Source organism: Erpetoichthys calabaricus, chromosome 17, assembly GCF_900747795.2.
Source record: "Erpetoichthys calabaricus chromosome 17, fErpCal1.3, whole genome shotgun sequence".
Taxonomy (NCBI): domain Eukaryota; kingdom Metazoa; phylum Chordata; class Cladistia; order Polypteriformes; family Polypteridae; genus Erpetoichthys; species Erpetoichthys calabaricus.
Window position 1 is genome coordinate 13002843 of NC_041410.2, and position 18329 is coordinate 13021171.

The window sequence follows — 18329 nt, forward strand, 5'->3', positions numbered from 1 at the left end:
GCTTCACAGCTCCAGACGACTGGCTTCAAATTCTCACCTAGTCACTTTTGAGTGGGCTTTGCTTGTTCTCCTTGTGTTATTGTGAGGTTTCTCGAGGTTCACTCACAGTGTTTGCAGTTATCCGGTGTGTGTTGATTTTGCATGTGTACCAGCAGTGTGGAGTCCAGCGGCTGTGGAGCATCTGTTGGCAAAGAAAGATTCACTAATCTTGACTTTGCTGACGATGCTGTGATCTTCTTGGAGTCAATGGAGGCTCTGATCGGGGCTCTTGAGAGACTGAGCGAGAAGTTTGAGTGTCTTGGCTTGTGAGTGTCCAAGATAAAATCAAGATCCAGGCCTTTAATGACCTCTTGGGCATGGCCATCAGCAGTGTGTCTGTCTGCACAGAGAGTGTCGACCTCATCGAGAGGTTTACTTACCTCAGCAGTGACATTCATGTCTCTGGTGACTCTTCCTATGAAATCAGTAGATGGGGAGTCATTAGGTCACTGGAAAGGGTTGTGTGGGGCTCCAGATATCTCTGCAAAAGGATGAAGGTCCAAGTCTTTAGAGTCCTGGTGCTTCCTGTTTTTCTATATCGTTGCGAGTCATGGACACTATCCAGTGACCTGAGATGAAGACTGGACTCCTTCAGTACTGTGTCTCTTCAGATCATCCTTGGGTACTGCTGGTTTGAGTTTGTGTTGCTCATGGAGTCCCAAATGAGGCACATTACCTGCATTGTGAGGGAGCGTCAGTTACAGCACTATGGCCATGCGGTGTAATTCTCCGAGGGTGATCAGCTCACAAGATCCTCACTGTTGAGGACCTGAGTGGCTGGACCAGGCCAAGGGGACGCCCACGTAGCACCTGGCTGTGGCAGATAGAGGGTCATTTCCGGAGGGTGGGACTGGACTGCATGTCAGCCTGGGGGGTTGCCAAATGGGATCCTGAGCTGTTTTATCGTGTGTTGGGTGCGGAAACATGCTGTACCAGTGCATGCTCCCCAACCTGACCTAACCTGATCGGCAGTATTTATTGTCAGTCGCTACTCACAATTTGAAGTACTGGCACTTCTCACAACCTCTCTGCACTTTAATGTTACAGGCAAGAGGGATCAGCACTTGTGTCTTAATTCACATCTTGAAGGTGTGACTCTACAAGGGGGGTACCCAATCTTCAAAGATAGAATCTATCTGAACTCCAGTCTAATTGTGGTCAATATGTGGCATCTCTCATTTGGAGTAGATATGCCCCATAATGGACTGGCATCCAATCTACTGGTGTTTCTGCCCTGCTTTGTCTCACCAGAGCCGTGCAGTTGGAACAGGGGAGAATATATTAACGGATTGATGTGATAAATTTCCCATTTTTAATTTTTTTTTATAACATTTCTGAGCTTTGTCATTTGTTTAAATTTATAGTAAGTAACCAATGAACCCCAAGCAAATCCTGTTTCCCTAACTGACCTGACTTCTCAGAGTTTTTCTTTCACCCACTTTTCTTTTATAATCCCCTGTCACTCCACTGCAGATACATTGCAATGACGAACACCGACCCAAAGCACATTACGAATGCATAGTTGTCGTATCATGTAATTTTCTAACCAGTTTAATCCAGACCAGGGTTGTGGCGGGGGTAAGAGCCTATCCCAACTAGCATATGGTGCAAGGCAGGAACAAACGCTGGACGAGGCGGGCACATACACACATGGGCCAATTTAGCGTTGCCAATTCACCTAACCTGTATGTCTCTGGACAGTGGGTTGGAACCGGAGCACCCGGAGGAAACTCGCACAGATACAGGGAGAACATGAAAACTCCAGGCAGGGAGGACGCGAAATCTATTCTCCTTACTGCGACGCAGCATGCTACCACTATGCCACCATTGTTAATATATTTTTATTATAAACTTGGCGGTTAAATGCGCAGAGTCACACAGCTCTCTTAATCTTATTGTGAACCTGCCATTGACTCCAGACTGCTTTTTAGGAAAGTTATTTAAATCCTGACTATTTAACTAGTCAGTGGATTCTCTTAAAGCACTAAAGACCTCCTTGAGGCCCACTGTCTGCTCTTTTTTGATGCTTTGCCACAGGTATACCACGATGGAGGGCAATCCACCCACAAGTGTTTCTTAAGCCAGTGCCCCCTTAGTCTTTATGTTTATGGCAGGGCATCAGATATTTTGATTAGTGTGGCATTTACTGATAAACTGCTTTTCCTTGGTTGCAATTGTAATGTTCCTTCCTTTTTAACTTTTATACTGTAGCTGTGTTTGATTAATTAGACAATGAGAGCAATTTTGACAAGAACAGCCCAACAAACCTCACCAACTCTATCCATCTAATAACTCCAAAATAACCTCAAGTCATGATATGAAGGTCCCTAAAGTCCTACTGTCCACCACACTACTTGATCATCTACTTTATGTGTCTACAATTTTCAGTGTGAAGAAAAACTTTGTAACATTTGTGCAAACTCAGACCATATCAAGTTTTATTCTAGGCCTTTATGTTCTTACTGAAGAACTCATTTAAAAGTAACAGTCTGGATCCACTGTGCTTATTCCTTTCATAATTTTAAAAGCATCAGCCATGTCCTCTCAGAATACATGAGTGTGAATGAGAGGGAGGTCAGTGGAATGGTGAGGATGCAGGGAGTACAGTTGGCGAAGGTGGATGAGTTTAACTACTTGGGATCAACAGTACAGAGTAATGGGGATTGTGGAAGAGAGGTGAAGGAAAGAGTGCAGGCAGGGTGGAATGGGTGGAGAAGAGTGACAGGAGTAATTTGTGACAGATGGGTATCAGAAAGAGTGAAAGGGAAGGTCTACAGGATGGTAGTGAGACCAGCTGTGTTATATGGGTTGAAGATGGTGGCACTGACCAGAAAGCAGGAGACAGAGCTGGAGGTGGCAGAGCTAAAGATGCTAAGATTTGCATTGCGTGTGACGAGGATGGACAGGATTAGAAATGAGGACATTAGAGGGTCAGCTCAGGCTGGACGGTTTGGAGACAAAGTCAGAGAGGCGAGATTACGTTGGTTTGGACATGTGCAGAGGATACATGCTGGGTATATTGGGAGAAGAGTGCTAAGGATAGAGCTGCCAGGCAAGAGGAGAAGAGGAAGGCCTAAGAGGAGGTTTATGGATGTGGTGAGAGAGGACATGCCGGTGACAGGTGTATGACGAGGACAGGAAGATATGGAAAAAGTTGATCCACTGTGGCAACCCCTAAAGGGAGCAGCTGAAAGAAGCAGAAGTCATGTCCTCTCTTAATCTCTGTTCGCTTAAACAGAAAAGGTTCAACTCCTTAAATCTGTCCTCATAGCTCAAAACCTCTCAGAGTCAGCCTAGTCACTCATCTCTGGACTTCCTCTAGTGCTGCTATGTCTGTTTTGTAATATGGAGACCTACACTGCACACAGTACTCTAGATGAGGCCTCACTAGTGTGTTGTAAAGCTTGACCATAATTTCCCTTGACTTGAACTCTACACATTAAGGGTGCTATATAACCTTACATCCTGTTAACCTTCTTATTGGCTTCTGCATTGTTCGCTATTGCTCCTTATGATACGTTGGCATGATTGAATTTGAAATTCTTACATTTTATCACTGAGGTTTTCCATCCACAAACTCAGATTACCCAGAACTACATGGGACAACCTGTATACTGTCACTTTCAAGCACACGCTGGGGAGACGTCAAAAGAAACAGCTGATGCAAATAAATTTACAACTTTGAAACTATGTGCATAACACCAAAATTAATAGCAGAAATGACATCTCTGACTCTAGAGAGACAAGAACCTTGCGGGAATGAACATAAAAAATGACGAAACATGGCCATTCATAACAAATGCAATTCTAAGCACAAAACACAACGGCAATAAAACAACATCACAAAAATATTTTAATAATAATAAATTAAAAAAAATAAATAATGCATGGGATGGGGTGTGTACATGGTGAGATAAAGGTAGGCATTGGACATTTCCAAGGTATCTGAATTTGTGGTGTGTAGGTCAGCAGGGCACAGTGGTGCACAGCAGTGTTTTTTTTTTGTGCCATCCTGGAGCTGGTTGAGACCACTGCCCAAATGGGAAGCCAGTGTACTGTCTGAGAGTTAGCTGGGACCACTACCTAAACGGGAAGCCAATATGCTGTCCGAGAGCTTGCTTGGACTACTGCCCAAATTGGAGGCCAGTATGTCATCTGGGAGCTAGCTGAGGACCCTGAACAGACAGGAATCCAATGTTCTGTCAAGGAGCCTGTTGGGACCACTGTCTGGATAGGAAGCCAGCATGCTATCTGGGAGCTAGCTGGGACCACTGCCCGAACAGGAAGCCAAGAAGCAATTCAGGAGTGGGTGGGGACCACTACCCAGACAGGACACAAAATTCTGTGTGGACTATTGAAGGTGGCCGAAGGAGGATTAGACACCACCTAATAGTGCACCCCTCCAGAAGGGAGCAGCAGGAAGCTACTTTCAGGTTGCAGCCAAATACAGGTGCATCTGGACCTTTAAATGAATAGAAGTGTACCTCCCAAAGGGTCAGGAATGACCCAGAACTGTTGGCTAGCCAATTGGCCGTGACCCCAAAAAATAGTCAAGGGCTACACTCTAATACAAGCTTCCTTCCTTCAGCCAGATGAGCTTGGAGTCGGGAGTGAAGTGGAAGCAAGGACTCACCTGGCAAGTTAAGTGGAGTAAAAGGAGAGAATAACCCATCAGTGGAGACTGGAGAGAGGAAGAGGAGGTAGGCCAAAAATATGGTGAATGTTTTAAAAAAGAAATGTTTATTGTAGTAAAAGATTTACAACTACTAGGCAACCTCAAAATACTCTCCTCCACTTCGAATGCACTTCTCCCAATGCTCCTGCCACTTTGCGAAGCAGTTCTGGAAGTTTCCTTTCGAGAGTATCTTTAGTTGGGCTGTTGTGGCTTCCTGGATGTCCTCAATTAATTGAAATCATTTGCCTTTCTGGGTCATTTTCAATTTAGGGAACAGCCAGAAGTCACAGATCCGGCAAATAAGGTGGATGCGGACACAGTGTCATGTTTAAATTCGACAGAAATTGCCGTACTAGGAGCGTTGTCATGATGAAGAATGAAACCGTTTTAACATTTTCCTCGGTTATGGATGTTGGAGGACGTCCTGATCTTTTCTCGTCTTCAACCGAGTCAGATGCATTACGAAATCAATCAAACCACTTGCAAACAGTCTTAATTGTCGGTGCAGTATCACCATGAACCGATTTTAACATCTGATGGGTTTCCTGAGCTTTTTGCAATTTAAAACAAAATTTCATGTTAATGTGTTACTCGATATGCATTATTAACGACAAACTTGAAAAACACACTTGAACTCAACAGTGGCTTACAAACGATTGACAGTATCAAACAAGTTGAAACAAACTCTGCTCTAGGATGGACATGTCAGAACCGGCATTGAATTGTCTTGAGTTGCTTTTGGATGGCACTCTGCATCAACATTCACCGTACTTTTTGATGACACCTCGTATTGTGGATGCAGGCTCTGAAGTGGCACAGTGTTTATTGTACTATCCTTGGAACCCTTCACTCTGTGAATGAATACCCTTGTGACTGGACTGTGTGGGTCATTCTCAGTGAGGGGGTTGACTTGAGAGTGTCCCCCTACTGGTCACTTTGGATAAATACAATGTGTGTTATCATTTGTTGCCTCTCATTTTGAATCCCCATGTAATAAGCCTTGTGCTTTGAACGTTAATTACGATTTAACTTACAGCTTTGGGCTATGACTGATTTTTTTTTTTTTTGTTTTGTGTTAGGGACCTGTTTTTTTTTTGATCACATCTCATCTTCTGATCCCTTCATTATTCTCTGTTCCCACCTCGGTGTGAATAGAACACATACAGGCTTCTTCTCATAAATTCTATAGAGAATCACCTGTTATCTGCACATTGCTAAGTAGAGTATAAAAAGAGAAAAAGAGAGGAAATAAGAAAAAAGTGAAAAGACAGATAGGTAGAGAGAAATAATTGAAAGTGCTAAATTTCACACGAGGTGTCTTTCTCTGGCTCATTGCCTCTTGACAGGCGAAGATGCCGTGCATTTGGCTGTTTAATGCTGCAGCTCGCGAGTGATGGGCCCTCCAAAGTGAACAGCGGAAAATCATTTCAGAGAGCTTCTTCTGTCTAGCAAAAAAAAACAAGAAAGCCGCCCTTAAGAAAAAAGGGAGAGGGAGACAGGATGAAACGGAGAATGTCGTTAATGGCAGATTTAAGCGGGAGAGTGGGACTCTTGACATTGTCCCCCTCCCCCAGACTGACACCGGCAAAAGATGTGCTTTTTGTTTAACGTTTTCACTCACTTTAATAAACAAAGCTTTCTTTAAAGAAAAGCCCTTAGGCATGGACATTGGGCCCAAGCGTGAAATCCTGCTCTAGGAAACCTTTGGGAAAAAAGTAGCTGTCTGTTTGGAACAAAGCCAGAGTCTTTGATTTAACAGTTTGGACGATCACATCGATGGTGAAGAGAAGCACAGCGAAGTGACGGGTTTAAACAAATGTGTATAGCCTGGCAGCAGGGTATGTTTAGTGTGAGTTGAGGGCTCGGGGATGAGTGCTTAACTGTGATTGGGTTGGGGGGGATGTTCTAGAAGGTGGCAAAGCAGACATGCTGAACTTAAGTGTGAATTTTGCATAGATGCCCTAACGCTTCGTACACCTTGTAGGTACACAGAGGTCGATCCATCCTATTTAGTAAGCAAAGGCTGTGTGTTAGTCTTGGCATGAGTAGGCACAGCATAGGAGGCTGCCATGAGCAGATGCTGGTCCATCATAATGCACTAACATGAAATGGCCCCTCAGCCATACTAAACAAGCCTTGCACTACACCAGGATTGTCCAATCTACGCAAGCACCACACCATTCAAAGCATACGCACATATAGTAATGGATACTGTAACTGGAGTCCCATACCTGGAAGTTGACATCCCCTGGTCTTAGTCACTAGTTAACATTCTGTGGCAGGCACGTCATCCTTGTTGTTGGTGGAAATCATTAACAAAGGCCCTGTGACAGCTTGTCACACAATTGGCCCATTTTCATGGCCTCCCTGTGCTTTCTCTGTGGTCATGAGAGCCTTCCTGTAACCATTGTTGACATTTTTGTCACATCAGTACAGCCAACGCTTGCAGACAGACAGATTTTGTGAATTTTAGTATTAGAAGACATGCTCTCAGGAGATCAGACATGGTGTTACTGATATCCCAGAAGTAAAGTCACAGAGGCCACCAGTGACACAGGCCTCAGTGGACTGTCAAGAGGTCATTGTAACTTCCCAAGTCTGGGAGGTGTCAGTAATGGGACACATGGACGTCTGTTGCCCATCTCCAATATCAGGACACCTAGAAGCTGCTTTGCCTCTTTTTAAATGATGCTCTGAGGTGAAACATGTAGTTTTTCACTTATTATTTTTCTGACACCCTATCTCAATGCGACTTACAATTGGTTACATTTCTTTTGGTTTTCCAGATGAAGCACAGGTAGGTGAAGTGACCTGCTAATGGTCACACAATGTCACTTAAAACCTTAGTGTTTTAATGTCAGTCAGTCAGTCAGTTAGTCATTTTCCAACCCACTATATCCTAACACAGGGTCATGATGGAGCCAATCCCAGCCAGCACAGGGTGCACGGCAGGAACAATCCCCAGGCAGGGCGCCACCCCATCACAGGGCACATATACACACACACCCAGCACACACTAGGGACAATTTAGGACCACCAATTCACCTAACCTGCATCTCTTTGGACTGTGGGAGGAAACCAGAGCACCCAGAGGAAACCCACACAGACACGGAGACAACATGCAAACTCCACGCAGGGAGGACCCGGAAAGCAAACCCAGGTCTCCTTACTGCGAGGCAGCAACGCTACCACAGCACCACCTTGCTGCCTGTGTTTTAATCTGCCTCATTAATTTCATCTGCAACAATTTGTTAAGAATGCCAAAATAATTTAAAATTAGTTTATTATGATCATGTATTCACTTGAAATATATAGGGTCACTAGCAACCCTGAATGCAGTAAAGTGTCAGTTTTTTTACATGTGCTTTTTAAGTGCTATATATGTAAACCACACTTAAAGCTTTTTTAAGTTCAATACAGCTGTGTTTCTATCTTGTTACCTTTCATGTAGGTATTTACAAGTTTAGACAGGAAAGATATAAGAAATTAAATGCCATGATGCTTATCTGATTTGCAGATTATGAGAAAGACAGAGAAGTGGAGCAGAGTGTTGCCACCAGATCATGAATGTTGTGGGCAGTAACTATAGAGGGGCAAAGGTCAGGTAAGGAGTAGGAGAAGAATTAAGGTGAAGCGGGGAAAGTTAGCACTACAGATTGAAACATCACAAGTCACATCAACTGAAACACAGCAGCCATACCACATGCACTTCAGGACAGGTAATCCACGTAAAGCTAAGCATGTTCAGGCCTGGCCAGCACTTGAATGGGAGACCAACCAGGAAAACCTTGGGTTGCTGCTGGAAGAGGTGTTGGCGAGGCCAGTAGGGGGTGCTTATTGTGTGGTCTGAATGTGGATCCCAATACCCCAGTGCAGTGCACTGTGACACTGTGTTGTAAAGATGGCACAGTTCTTAAGATGAGATGTAAAACCAAGGTCCAGACTCTCTGGGTTCATAAAGATTCTTGGGTGTCCTTTGTAAAGAGTACAGTAGGGTGTATCCTGATCTCTGGGCTAATCTGCCCGATCTGGCCTGGTCATTCTGGCCCCCTAATCACCCCTGTTTCTAACTATCTTTCTCACCCCTTCACCACCTAACAGCTAATGTGTGGTGGATTTAATTTGGCTCTTTTGACACTGATGAACAGAAAAAAGACTCTTTAATGTCCGAGTAAAAACAGATTTCTCCAAAGTGGTTCAAAATAAATTGCAAAAATGAAAACACACCATAACTGATGCACCACCTTCAAGTCACTATTTAGTAGATGTACCTCTGGCAGCCATGACATCCTCGAGTCTGTGCACCCAGATCTCCCTCTTTCTTTATGAGCTTTCCACTCTTATCAATTCCTCGTTGGTAAACTGCTCCAGCTCTGTCAGGTGTCTGTCATGATGACTGTGAGTGATCAGCCTTTGTCAAGTCCAGCCATGCATTCTCAATTGAATTGAGATCTGGACTCTGACTCGACCACTCCAGGACATTCACCTTGTTTTTTAGAAGACATTCCTATGTAGCTTTGGCTTTACGCTTGGGCTTGTTGTCTTGCTGGAAAATCAGTCTTTTTGCAGCAACAAAACGTTGCTGATACCATGTCATTTTGTTTCATATGTTCTAATAGTATTCGTTCAGGTTTAGTACAATTGACCAATAGTCACCATTCAATCAATGGCATCCACTTTGAATCTGAAATGCTCAAAATCATTCAATCTTCTTGGGATACGCTGCTTTTTCACTTACTGTCATATAGTTAGCATATTTGGATAGGCGACTGACACCCATCTTACCACTTTTTTGCGTCAAAACGTTGAAATAGGAAAATACGGCTACTGTTTTGCAGGTTTGTCTGATTGGGTACTCTCTGTATTTTGTGTTCTCATAAATGCTTTACCTTTGTGATGCACTGCAAGGAAAATTGCCAGCAACGCAGTCAAGGTCTGTCATACTCCTGTGTGTGATAAAATGTTGATAGGAGATGCCACGTGATCGCAACATTCTCAAACCTGCTTTGAGGTTTAGGTTACAATCCTAAGGCAAGGGACCCACTCTGGACAGGATGCCAGTCAGTTGCTGGGCTCACACGTACATCCTGTTTATAGTAGGATTGACTACTACAATGTGTTATACACTGTCTGTTCAAATGTTTCTTTATGCAGCTTTCAGTTAATTCAAAATGCTGCTGCAAGAATTATTACACAAACCAAAATAATACAAACACAACCCCTGTCCTCAAGTCTTTACACTGGCTTCCAGGTACGCTTAAAGCTGATTTCAAAATTTGCCTTTTAACTTCTAAAGCCTTAATGTTCAAGGTCCTATGAACTTACCTGAACTTATCATTGCTTATAAACCAGAGCGCACATTGAGATCTCATGATGCCAGCTTACTTAAAATTCCAAGGATTAATAAAATAACAGTGGTGAGGTCGAGCTTTTATTTAAAGGGCCCTGAAACTGTGGAATGTTCTGTCTGCCTGCTACTATTAGAGATGCCTCTTCAGTCTCAGCTTTTAAGTCAGGCTGAAGACTCATGACTGTAGTCCAGCATACCCTGACTAGAGCTGCTGTGCTCATGGAATTTCTGTTTGTTACTCATTTGTACAGAAATATAAGTAATACAACATTTTTTAAACTGCTACTAAACCTCCTCTGTTGTTTTACTCTCTTCTCAGTATCTGGATGTGGCACTTGGTGTCGCTGCACTCTTGACTGGCTGCTCTTCTGTGTAAATCATTTCAGGTAAAGCAGCGTTGGAATCATCGGGTGGAAAGATTCTCTCATCAGATTGGATGGTCAGCACAGAAACTCAGGAGCAGGTAGGCAGCCACTGTCCTGGCCGAGGTCTCCAGGACAGTGAGTTTGTTTTTGACTTTTACTAACTGTTGTCAACTGGCCATAGGTCATCAATGAATTAATGGACAGATATTGCTGGTCTCCATTTATGTTTAATCACTTTCAACCTTGTTCTCTCTGTGTTTTAACAAATTTGTATTTATATGTGTACCAGTTCTACATTTTGTTGTTAGTATCATCTAGACTTGTATTTTAACTGAGAATTGTTCACAGCGCTCTGTCCCTGCACTTGTCCCACACAGTGAAGAGAGCTATACAAAAATAAGTTGTATTGTATACAACTTGGAATCACAGATTAACCTAACCCAAAAATATATGGGGATGGGGATAGGGATATGAGATGTAAATTGGAGTACCCTCCAGACATGGAGAGAACATGCAAACTCTACATTGACAGAGCATGGAAGTCGAACATAGGACACTTGACTCCAGCACTGACCACTCTTTGCCACCTTCAGATCAATCCAGCATAATATTTACAAGATTAACTTATAGTGGTGCTACTGGGGAGTGAAAACTTCAACTCCCAGCAGTCCCTACAGTGGCTCTGATTGGTCATCTGCTGAGGGTGCAGGGGCTGCTGGGGACAAGGAGGCCAGTGTGGGATTTAAAAGGAGGCCAGTTATACTGAGAGAGAGTTTTTTTGTTGTTTTGTGTCGGAGTTAACAGTCTGTTTGCCTTCCCTTTCCTGCCTACGGAATCTTGTTTTGGGTGTATGGACTGTCTGGTATCTTCCTTCTGCATGAGGACTGTCTGAGGATTTGTTGTCAACCTGCAATGAAAGCAGCACTCCTGATCCCATTCACACGTCATCATCTCATTAGGAAATGCCGGTAGGACTGACCTTTACATTCACTTACAGCGTGCTAATCTCTGGACTATCTACCTCTATCATTTCATTCCATCAGTTGCCGTTTTTCATGGACTTCATCGTGTGTGGCTTTTGTTAGTTGTTTGTTATTGTTGAATTTGTGTTTATTGTATATCGTCGGAAGGGAACTGGGGTGGGATCATTGTAATGTGTATAGTTATATTATCGTTGAATACAGTCTTCAATTTCTGTTTTATTACCATTTGCTTTTTGTCTCTGTGAGGGAGTGTGTGTGAGTCGAGCCAAGGCTGGGTGCGTTCCTGGGATCCCCACCAAAAAGAAATAAATCACCGTCAAAGGCGGTGAGAATCTTAGCTGGGTTTTTTTAGTCCAAGTCTGATTCATTAGTTTCCCGGTTACGGTCCACATTAAGACAGTTCTGAATGTTGTATTTGTAATATCAAGTAGACTCAATGCCATTTGAACTCACATGCTGTATGGCCTCTGCAACTGATAACCAGTCTGCATTGTGAAAGATGGAGTTGAGAAGACGTATACACACAAAGCAAATGGACCACTGCTGTCATTTTTATGGCAAAGCCAACCACCATTTAAAGAAGTGTCTTTGTGATAATCTAGTTCTATACTTTTAATATTTTATTTTGACTTTACATGCCGTGTTAAAAAACAAAAAGTATGTAATTATTTACACATTCACAGTACAACTTTACAAGATATCTACACAGGTTAAAGTTCTTGGTAGGACATATACAACCATTTACTTTCAGCTTGGAAACTTGCACAGTGCTTCAAATGAAGGAGAAGAAAAGAAAGAGGAGATTGACAGCAGGGGTTTATTCTTTGCACACAAAGCATCAAAACCGAAATGTGAAAAGGATTGACACGTCAAATTGCAACATAAATGCCGTCCGTATTCACATTGCAATATACAAGGCAGCTCACCATTGTAAACCCGCTTTCAGCAGAGTTTAATGCTATTTTGGGTTTTGCTATTAAACTAAAAGAAAAAAAATCTACATATACAAAATTCTAATTAATAAAAATAAGGGGCAGGTCCTGGCAAGTACAAGTTGACAGAAGTGTACAAGGATAATTAGACCAGTAACAGAAAGGACATTTATATATAGATATATATATATTTTTTTCCTTTCGAAAAAAAAAAAAAAAACAGTGGAAATCGGGGCCAGTTATCGAGAAAAATATTTGTTCTTGGGCATAAACACTTTAGTTTGCTGACTCACCCTCTCAGACACAGACCTACTTTTGAGCCTGCCTTATGCTTCACCCGTTCATGCTGCTTCATTAATTTGTGCCGTGAATTCAGTTTTCTCCGCCATGTAATGTGGAAACACAAATCTCCATAGTTTAATTAATAAGCAGAATGAAGCAGTGGGCTCACCTGCAGACGACACGGGAGCAACGTAATGTCTGCGATCCGTCTCAGAGTCTCTCATCTAATTTCCTCCTTCTCCTCCTCGTGCTCACCATGAGTGACTTACATTCACACATACAGTGCTGCTTCTTGGTCACTGGACCAGGAATTCATGGCTAACAAGCGCATTAGCTTCTTGTAACGATTCTGTTAATTTTATACTCTTCATCACTCTGAAGTGGAATGCTTGCAAAGATTGATCAGTTGTATTATAATCTAGTTGTACATTAGAAATGAGCCAAAAACAATCAAACTAATATTTGTTCGGTTATGGTTGTTTGTCTTTTTTTATCTTTAGAAAATGTAAAACTGGCACACTTTTAAGTCTTTTAAGCTCAAGAACACTCAACAGATATTCAATAGTTATGATAATGCTCATTGTATAAGGCACACAATGCACAGAATTCAGGTAAACGCACAAAAAAGTATTTACAGATCAATGTCATTACCTGCATGACTTTTCAGGATTATTCTGTTACTTAAACAATTGCACATTTATTAATTTATTGAACTGTTTCATAAGATGTGGCAGCTCAGCCATTTTCCCTACTGTGCTAAAACAACGGACACCCATTCATCACGTTTGGTGATCTCAGATAGACAGGCAGTGATGTCTTAACCTTTTCATTTATAAACGTTGCTAAAAGTCTTGGCTAAACGGTAAGCAGCCTTCCATCTGGGAGGGCTCTGCAACACTTCCACCCTTGGACCTCACGTGAGCGGGCGGGCAGGTGCTTTAGTCTTCGGTCAACCCGACTGGTGTGAGACGTGGAGAGCTCCACAGACCCGTCTGCTTTGAAATCATTTTACTTCTGACCCAAACCAGATTTCAACTTCAGGTCCCTAGAGATTTTTTTTATCCACATGCCTTACAGGGGGCCGAAAAAAGGCAATAATTAAGTAGAGAATAACAGTCCCTGGGTATTTACAACCAGGAGCTCAGATTCACAGTGAATTGGCAGCCAGAAGTTTGTATGATGAAGAACTACATCGATACAATGCATTTAAGAGCTACATTTGTAAAACCATAGCAGCACAAAATAAAAGGTTACTTTCATCATATTTACGGTACAGTCCATTTTTACGGGAGCAAGAGTTCATCCAGCTTGCAGTCCAAATAAAACCTTGTGCGCCGTTTGGACGCAATAGATACCGCCACAGTTAACTAAGTGCGTCCCATTGCGGGTGTACCAGTGACACAAAGGATTTAATAAAATACACAACAAAGTTCCCACATAAGTGTCAAAAGTGCACCTTTGTAGGCTCAAAACATTTTCGTGGTATTCATTATTTTCTGAAATTTTGTGCAAGCGGCAAGGCAAATGCATACTTTTCTTTACAAAAAAAAAAGTGGATTTATATATATATATATATATATATATATATATATATATATATATATATATATACACACATACATACATACATACATACATAGATATAAACATTAAGTATGTATATACTTGTATGAATATATATATATATATATTATATATATATGTGTGTGTTAAATAAAAGTTCACATTTTATGGGAAGACAGCAATGCTTGGTGGCAGTGAAAAATGTAACTCATTGTTCAAGTATTATCACGTATGAATTTCTAAATGCCGGCATGGCATAAAATGCATAAAAATGAACAATTACGCTCCCCAATGCATCCACTTGACCCAACATCCTCGGGTGTCCCGGCTGCTCTACGTCTTTAAACCTTAACGTAGCATTGTCCTGCCTGTTTGGCAAAGGTTCACAGACAAAGCAGAGGTGGAGAAGTCGGCCAAATCGGCAGTTTTGGCCATTTGTTTCTCCTGCTTCTGCTACTACAGTGCTGTTTGTTTTTTGCTCTTCTTCTTCTTTGTTTTCTTTTTTAATCAACAAACATGAGCAAAAACTTTCAGGCAACCTGAAAGCACCAGGCCATTTTTTTTGTTTGTTTGTTTGTTTGTTTTCACCAAGCGAACAAGCTCACACTTTAGTAGCCATATTTGTTTACTGGCCTTATGGAAGAAGTCTGAGGAACGAACCCATTGGGTTTTGGGGGGACATCAGGCTTTATGGAGGGTGTCCTCTTGACTCCTGTACGCGGGAGGGAACCCTGTCCCGTGTAGCTACTCTGTCGGGATATTGAAGGTTGCTGATGGACACCAACAGGTGCTCCATGCGAGTCCAACCTGGAGGGCGGTGTAGGTGGCACATAGCCACCTCTGTTCATACTGGGCTGCCTCGATATCATGACTCCATTTGGAGAGTTCATATTTTTCGGCAGGGCAGATATTGAATGCCTTTGTGAATTTTTATGGTAGCCCCTCTGTCTTTCTAAAGTGTTCATTGGTACTGTTGGTGTTGTAGGAGTACTGGGCACATCCACCCTTTTAGTTGGACTGTTCCTTGGAAGTGTTGAGGAGGGAGAATAGAGGGAAGCTTCTCTGCTGGGAACTTTTGGTGGTATCTCAGACATGTTTATCTGATCCAACATCATGTTCTGACGAGCCATAGCAGGATCTGCCAGAATAGCCTTGGGGTTGCCGTTGGCCTCGTTTAAATGCTTGAGCAGGTCATTAAGCGTATTTCTTGCGTCCACTGATCGTCGATGCTCTTTTTTGCTTGATTTTACAACCACAGGGTGATCGATATTCTGCATTCTCCGTTCGGATCGGTGAGCATCCACATTTGCAAAGGAAGCGCGGTAGTCGTGGGTGGCATTAGGAAGAACCACAGCGCTTGGAATTTGAGGGTGTCCAAGAGGAGAATGAGGAGGGGGGCTGGATGGAAAAAACTGGGGACTTTTCAGAGGCGATTCCTTTCGCGAGCCATTCAGTTTAGGGTGCGGCTTTTCCCATTGACTCTTGACAGGCTGAAGGCTCTTCTGTTGAAGAACTGGAGTTGATTCTGGAGTTGGAAGTGCTGCTAAATCTGGAGGCTGACCATGACAGCTCAGCATCATGGTCTTAGTATCTCCATTAGGGGGTCCATCCTTCCCATTGGTCAAAATGTCGGTGTACAACTTTGGCGGGTCAATGTTATGCTGGTACTCCTTTACGGGACTGTCAAATAATCCGTTTAATTTTGCAAAGCTTCCGGTCGAATCTGTGCAGGATTGAGCAGACTCTGCATCTTTGTGGATTTTCCGTGATTTTCTCAGGAATGCATCGCGGTAGCAGTACACGAGCACACCAGCAATAAAAGCTCCCAACAGGAAGGCTGCAAAAACGCAGGTGATCAGAACATTCATGTGAACCATTTGGTTTGACTCTCCGGACTGGACCTCCCATACACCTGCATTAAGACAAATGAAACATATTAGAAAGATGGTTCATGGCCGCTCCGTTCACAAAGTATGAAACAAGCCTGGCCTGTAACCTTGATAACCCATTGTTGGTGTACACATTCAATCCGACAGCTGCATTTGTCTTTGCCTTTCACTCACCCCAGTTTAGTATCCCACACTCCTGACTTTCTTTATAATGACTGGGAACTAAAAGATCCAAAAAAGCTGAAAATTCAGCAGATCAACAATGAAGCAGAACTACTACATAGAAATTTCAACTAACTTGTTTGTCTAAACTGACATTTTGTTTTATTTTTGAGTATTATATTTAATCACTTGAGAAATGACCTAATTAAAAATGATTGGAAATATAATAGAAATTGAGATTCTTATTTGAAAAAATTTAAAAACAAGAGATGTCTGCATAATACTGAGGTGAGTACACTCCATGTACAACACGGGGTAATCACTCACTTTTTGTTTTAAGCACAACCAATTAATATAGTTGATTTATCCTTCTCCCCACCCTCTCTATTTTATCCACTTTCAGCGAATAAATCTAATAAAAGTAATTTTTCAAATAATCTGCAGACGTTCAGTCTAATCCTTTTGACAATAAGAGCCCAATACAGCTGAGCTATTCTACTTACTGTACTAAAAACAAAATGTCCACCCTTAAACTATGCAGCTGAAGGAAAATACAGTGAAATCTTTTGTCACATTGATTATGAAGCATTCAATTCCTACAGTTAGTTCAGAGAAAGGTAAAAGATTTGAAGGAGTACATTCGGTTAGATGTTTTCTATTGTTGTAGAACACTAGAATTTTCAGTTCTCATTGCATCCAAGTGAATAGTAATTTGTTAGTGACCACAGACATTACTGTTGGCATACAACAAGGGGCTACGATCACTAGGATTAATTACATCATGCAGAGTGTACAAGATGACAAAGTTTTACTCAGGTCAGAAAATATATCTTGTTAGTGGCAAGGCCTTCTTAGTGTTAAATGTTAGGAGATTTAAATGGCAGTCAGAAGAAAGAAAGGGAAGGAAAAAGTAAAAAAAAAAAATGAAGAGATCAGCAAAGTGTAATCATAAAGTATATATACCAAAAATGAAATTAAATGAACCACTGCCATATTAGCTCATGGAAACCATGACATTTCTCTCAGTTATAATGTTATTTGTAAAACATTGCTGAGGAGCTCAAACACACTATATAAAAAAGAAGAAAGTTAACTTTCAGTCATTCCTAAAAGACTTCATCCACATCTTCCTCTTCTTCATAAGATGCAAGGCATTATGCTGTTAAGCTGTGCTTCCTTAATAATAATAATTCTTTACATTTATAAAGACTTTTTTCACTACTAAAAACACTTCACATAGTAAATGGGGAGCCACTTCAACCACCGCCAACATGCCTTCTTCTACTGTGATTTAGTGCTACAACCTGGTCAGGTACCTGTTGGTGAGTTTGATTTGTTAGCTCTTATCCGTTATGTTTCATCCAGTGTGTGTCCCATGGCTTATGTTTATTTTCATTTCTTTTGTCATTTTCATTCATTCAGATGTATTATTTAATGTGTTTTTGTTAAATCACATAAGTCTGATTAATAGTGTTCTGTTTATTTACTCTTTGCTACGTCTGTATGTGTTCTGCTGTGTTTCTTGTATTTTGTGGGTGAAACCTTAAAAACCCCATGTATATCATTAAATGTTGTGGCCACTAGGGGGTGCTGTAGCACCTCATGCCCCAGACACAACTGTATGGACACAAGTCCCTGGGTTAAAGGGCAAGGTTTATTACAATAGTAACACCTTACACAGGCTTCTTATTCCACAATCGCACAAACCAATACACTACTCTTAGTGACTCGGGCGCCGCCACGAGTGGCAGCCTTTCCAGTAGCTCAGTGTATGACTTTATCTTTCTACCTTTTTCTCTATTTTTCTCTATTTCTCTGATCACTCCTACCCCTTTCTTTTATGTGGCTCAATCCCTGGACACTTTTTACTACTTGGACATGGATTATTACACGTCGAGACTCATCTATTCAGGCAGTCAACTTCAACTGCTGAGAACAAAGGCCCGTGCCGGTGTGGTTCCCTATTTACCCGACGAGATAAGAAGGTTGTATTGTGGCAGCAGAGCTGGTGCTAAGCTAAAAGCTAAGTGGCGATACAAGCCTTTGGTGCTTTCTGTTATCCTTGGAAATGTGAACTCACTACCAAATA

The 18329-nt window shown here is 42.0% G+C and overlaps 1 protein-coding gene across 8 annotated transcripts in view; it reads right to left on the reverse strand.

Annotated features, from left to right (window-relative positions):
- Positions 1–14529: 14529 nt before the first annotated feature.
- sema6dl (sema domain, transmembrane domain (TM), and cytoplasmic domain, (semaphorin) 6D, like) overlaps positions 14530–18329 on the reverse strand; it is a 480425-nt gene continuing 476625 nt past the window's right edge. For all 8 annotated transcript variants that reach the window (XM_051920673.1, XM_051920672.1, XM_051920671.1 and 5 more), the window contains one exon: positions 14530–16101. In XM_051920673.1, the coding sequence (XP_051776633.1) occupies positions 14798–16101 (1304 nt within the window). In that variant the 3' untranslated portion in view covers positions 14530–14797. The remainder of the gene's footprint in view (positions 16102–18329) is intronic.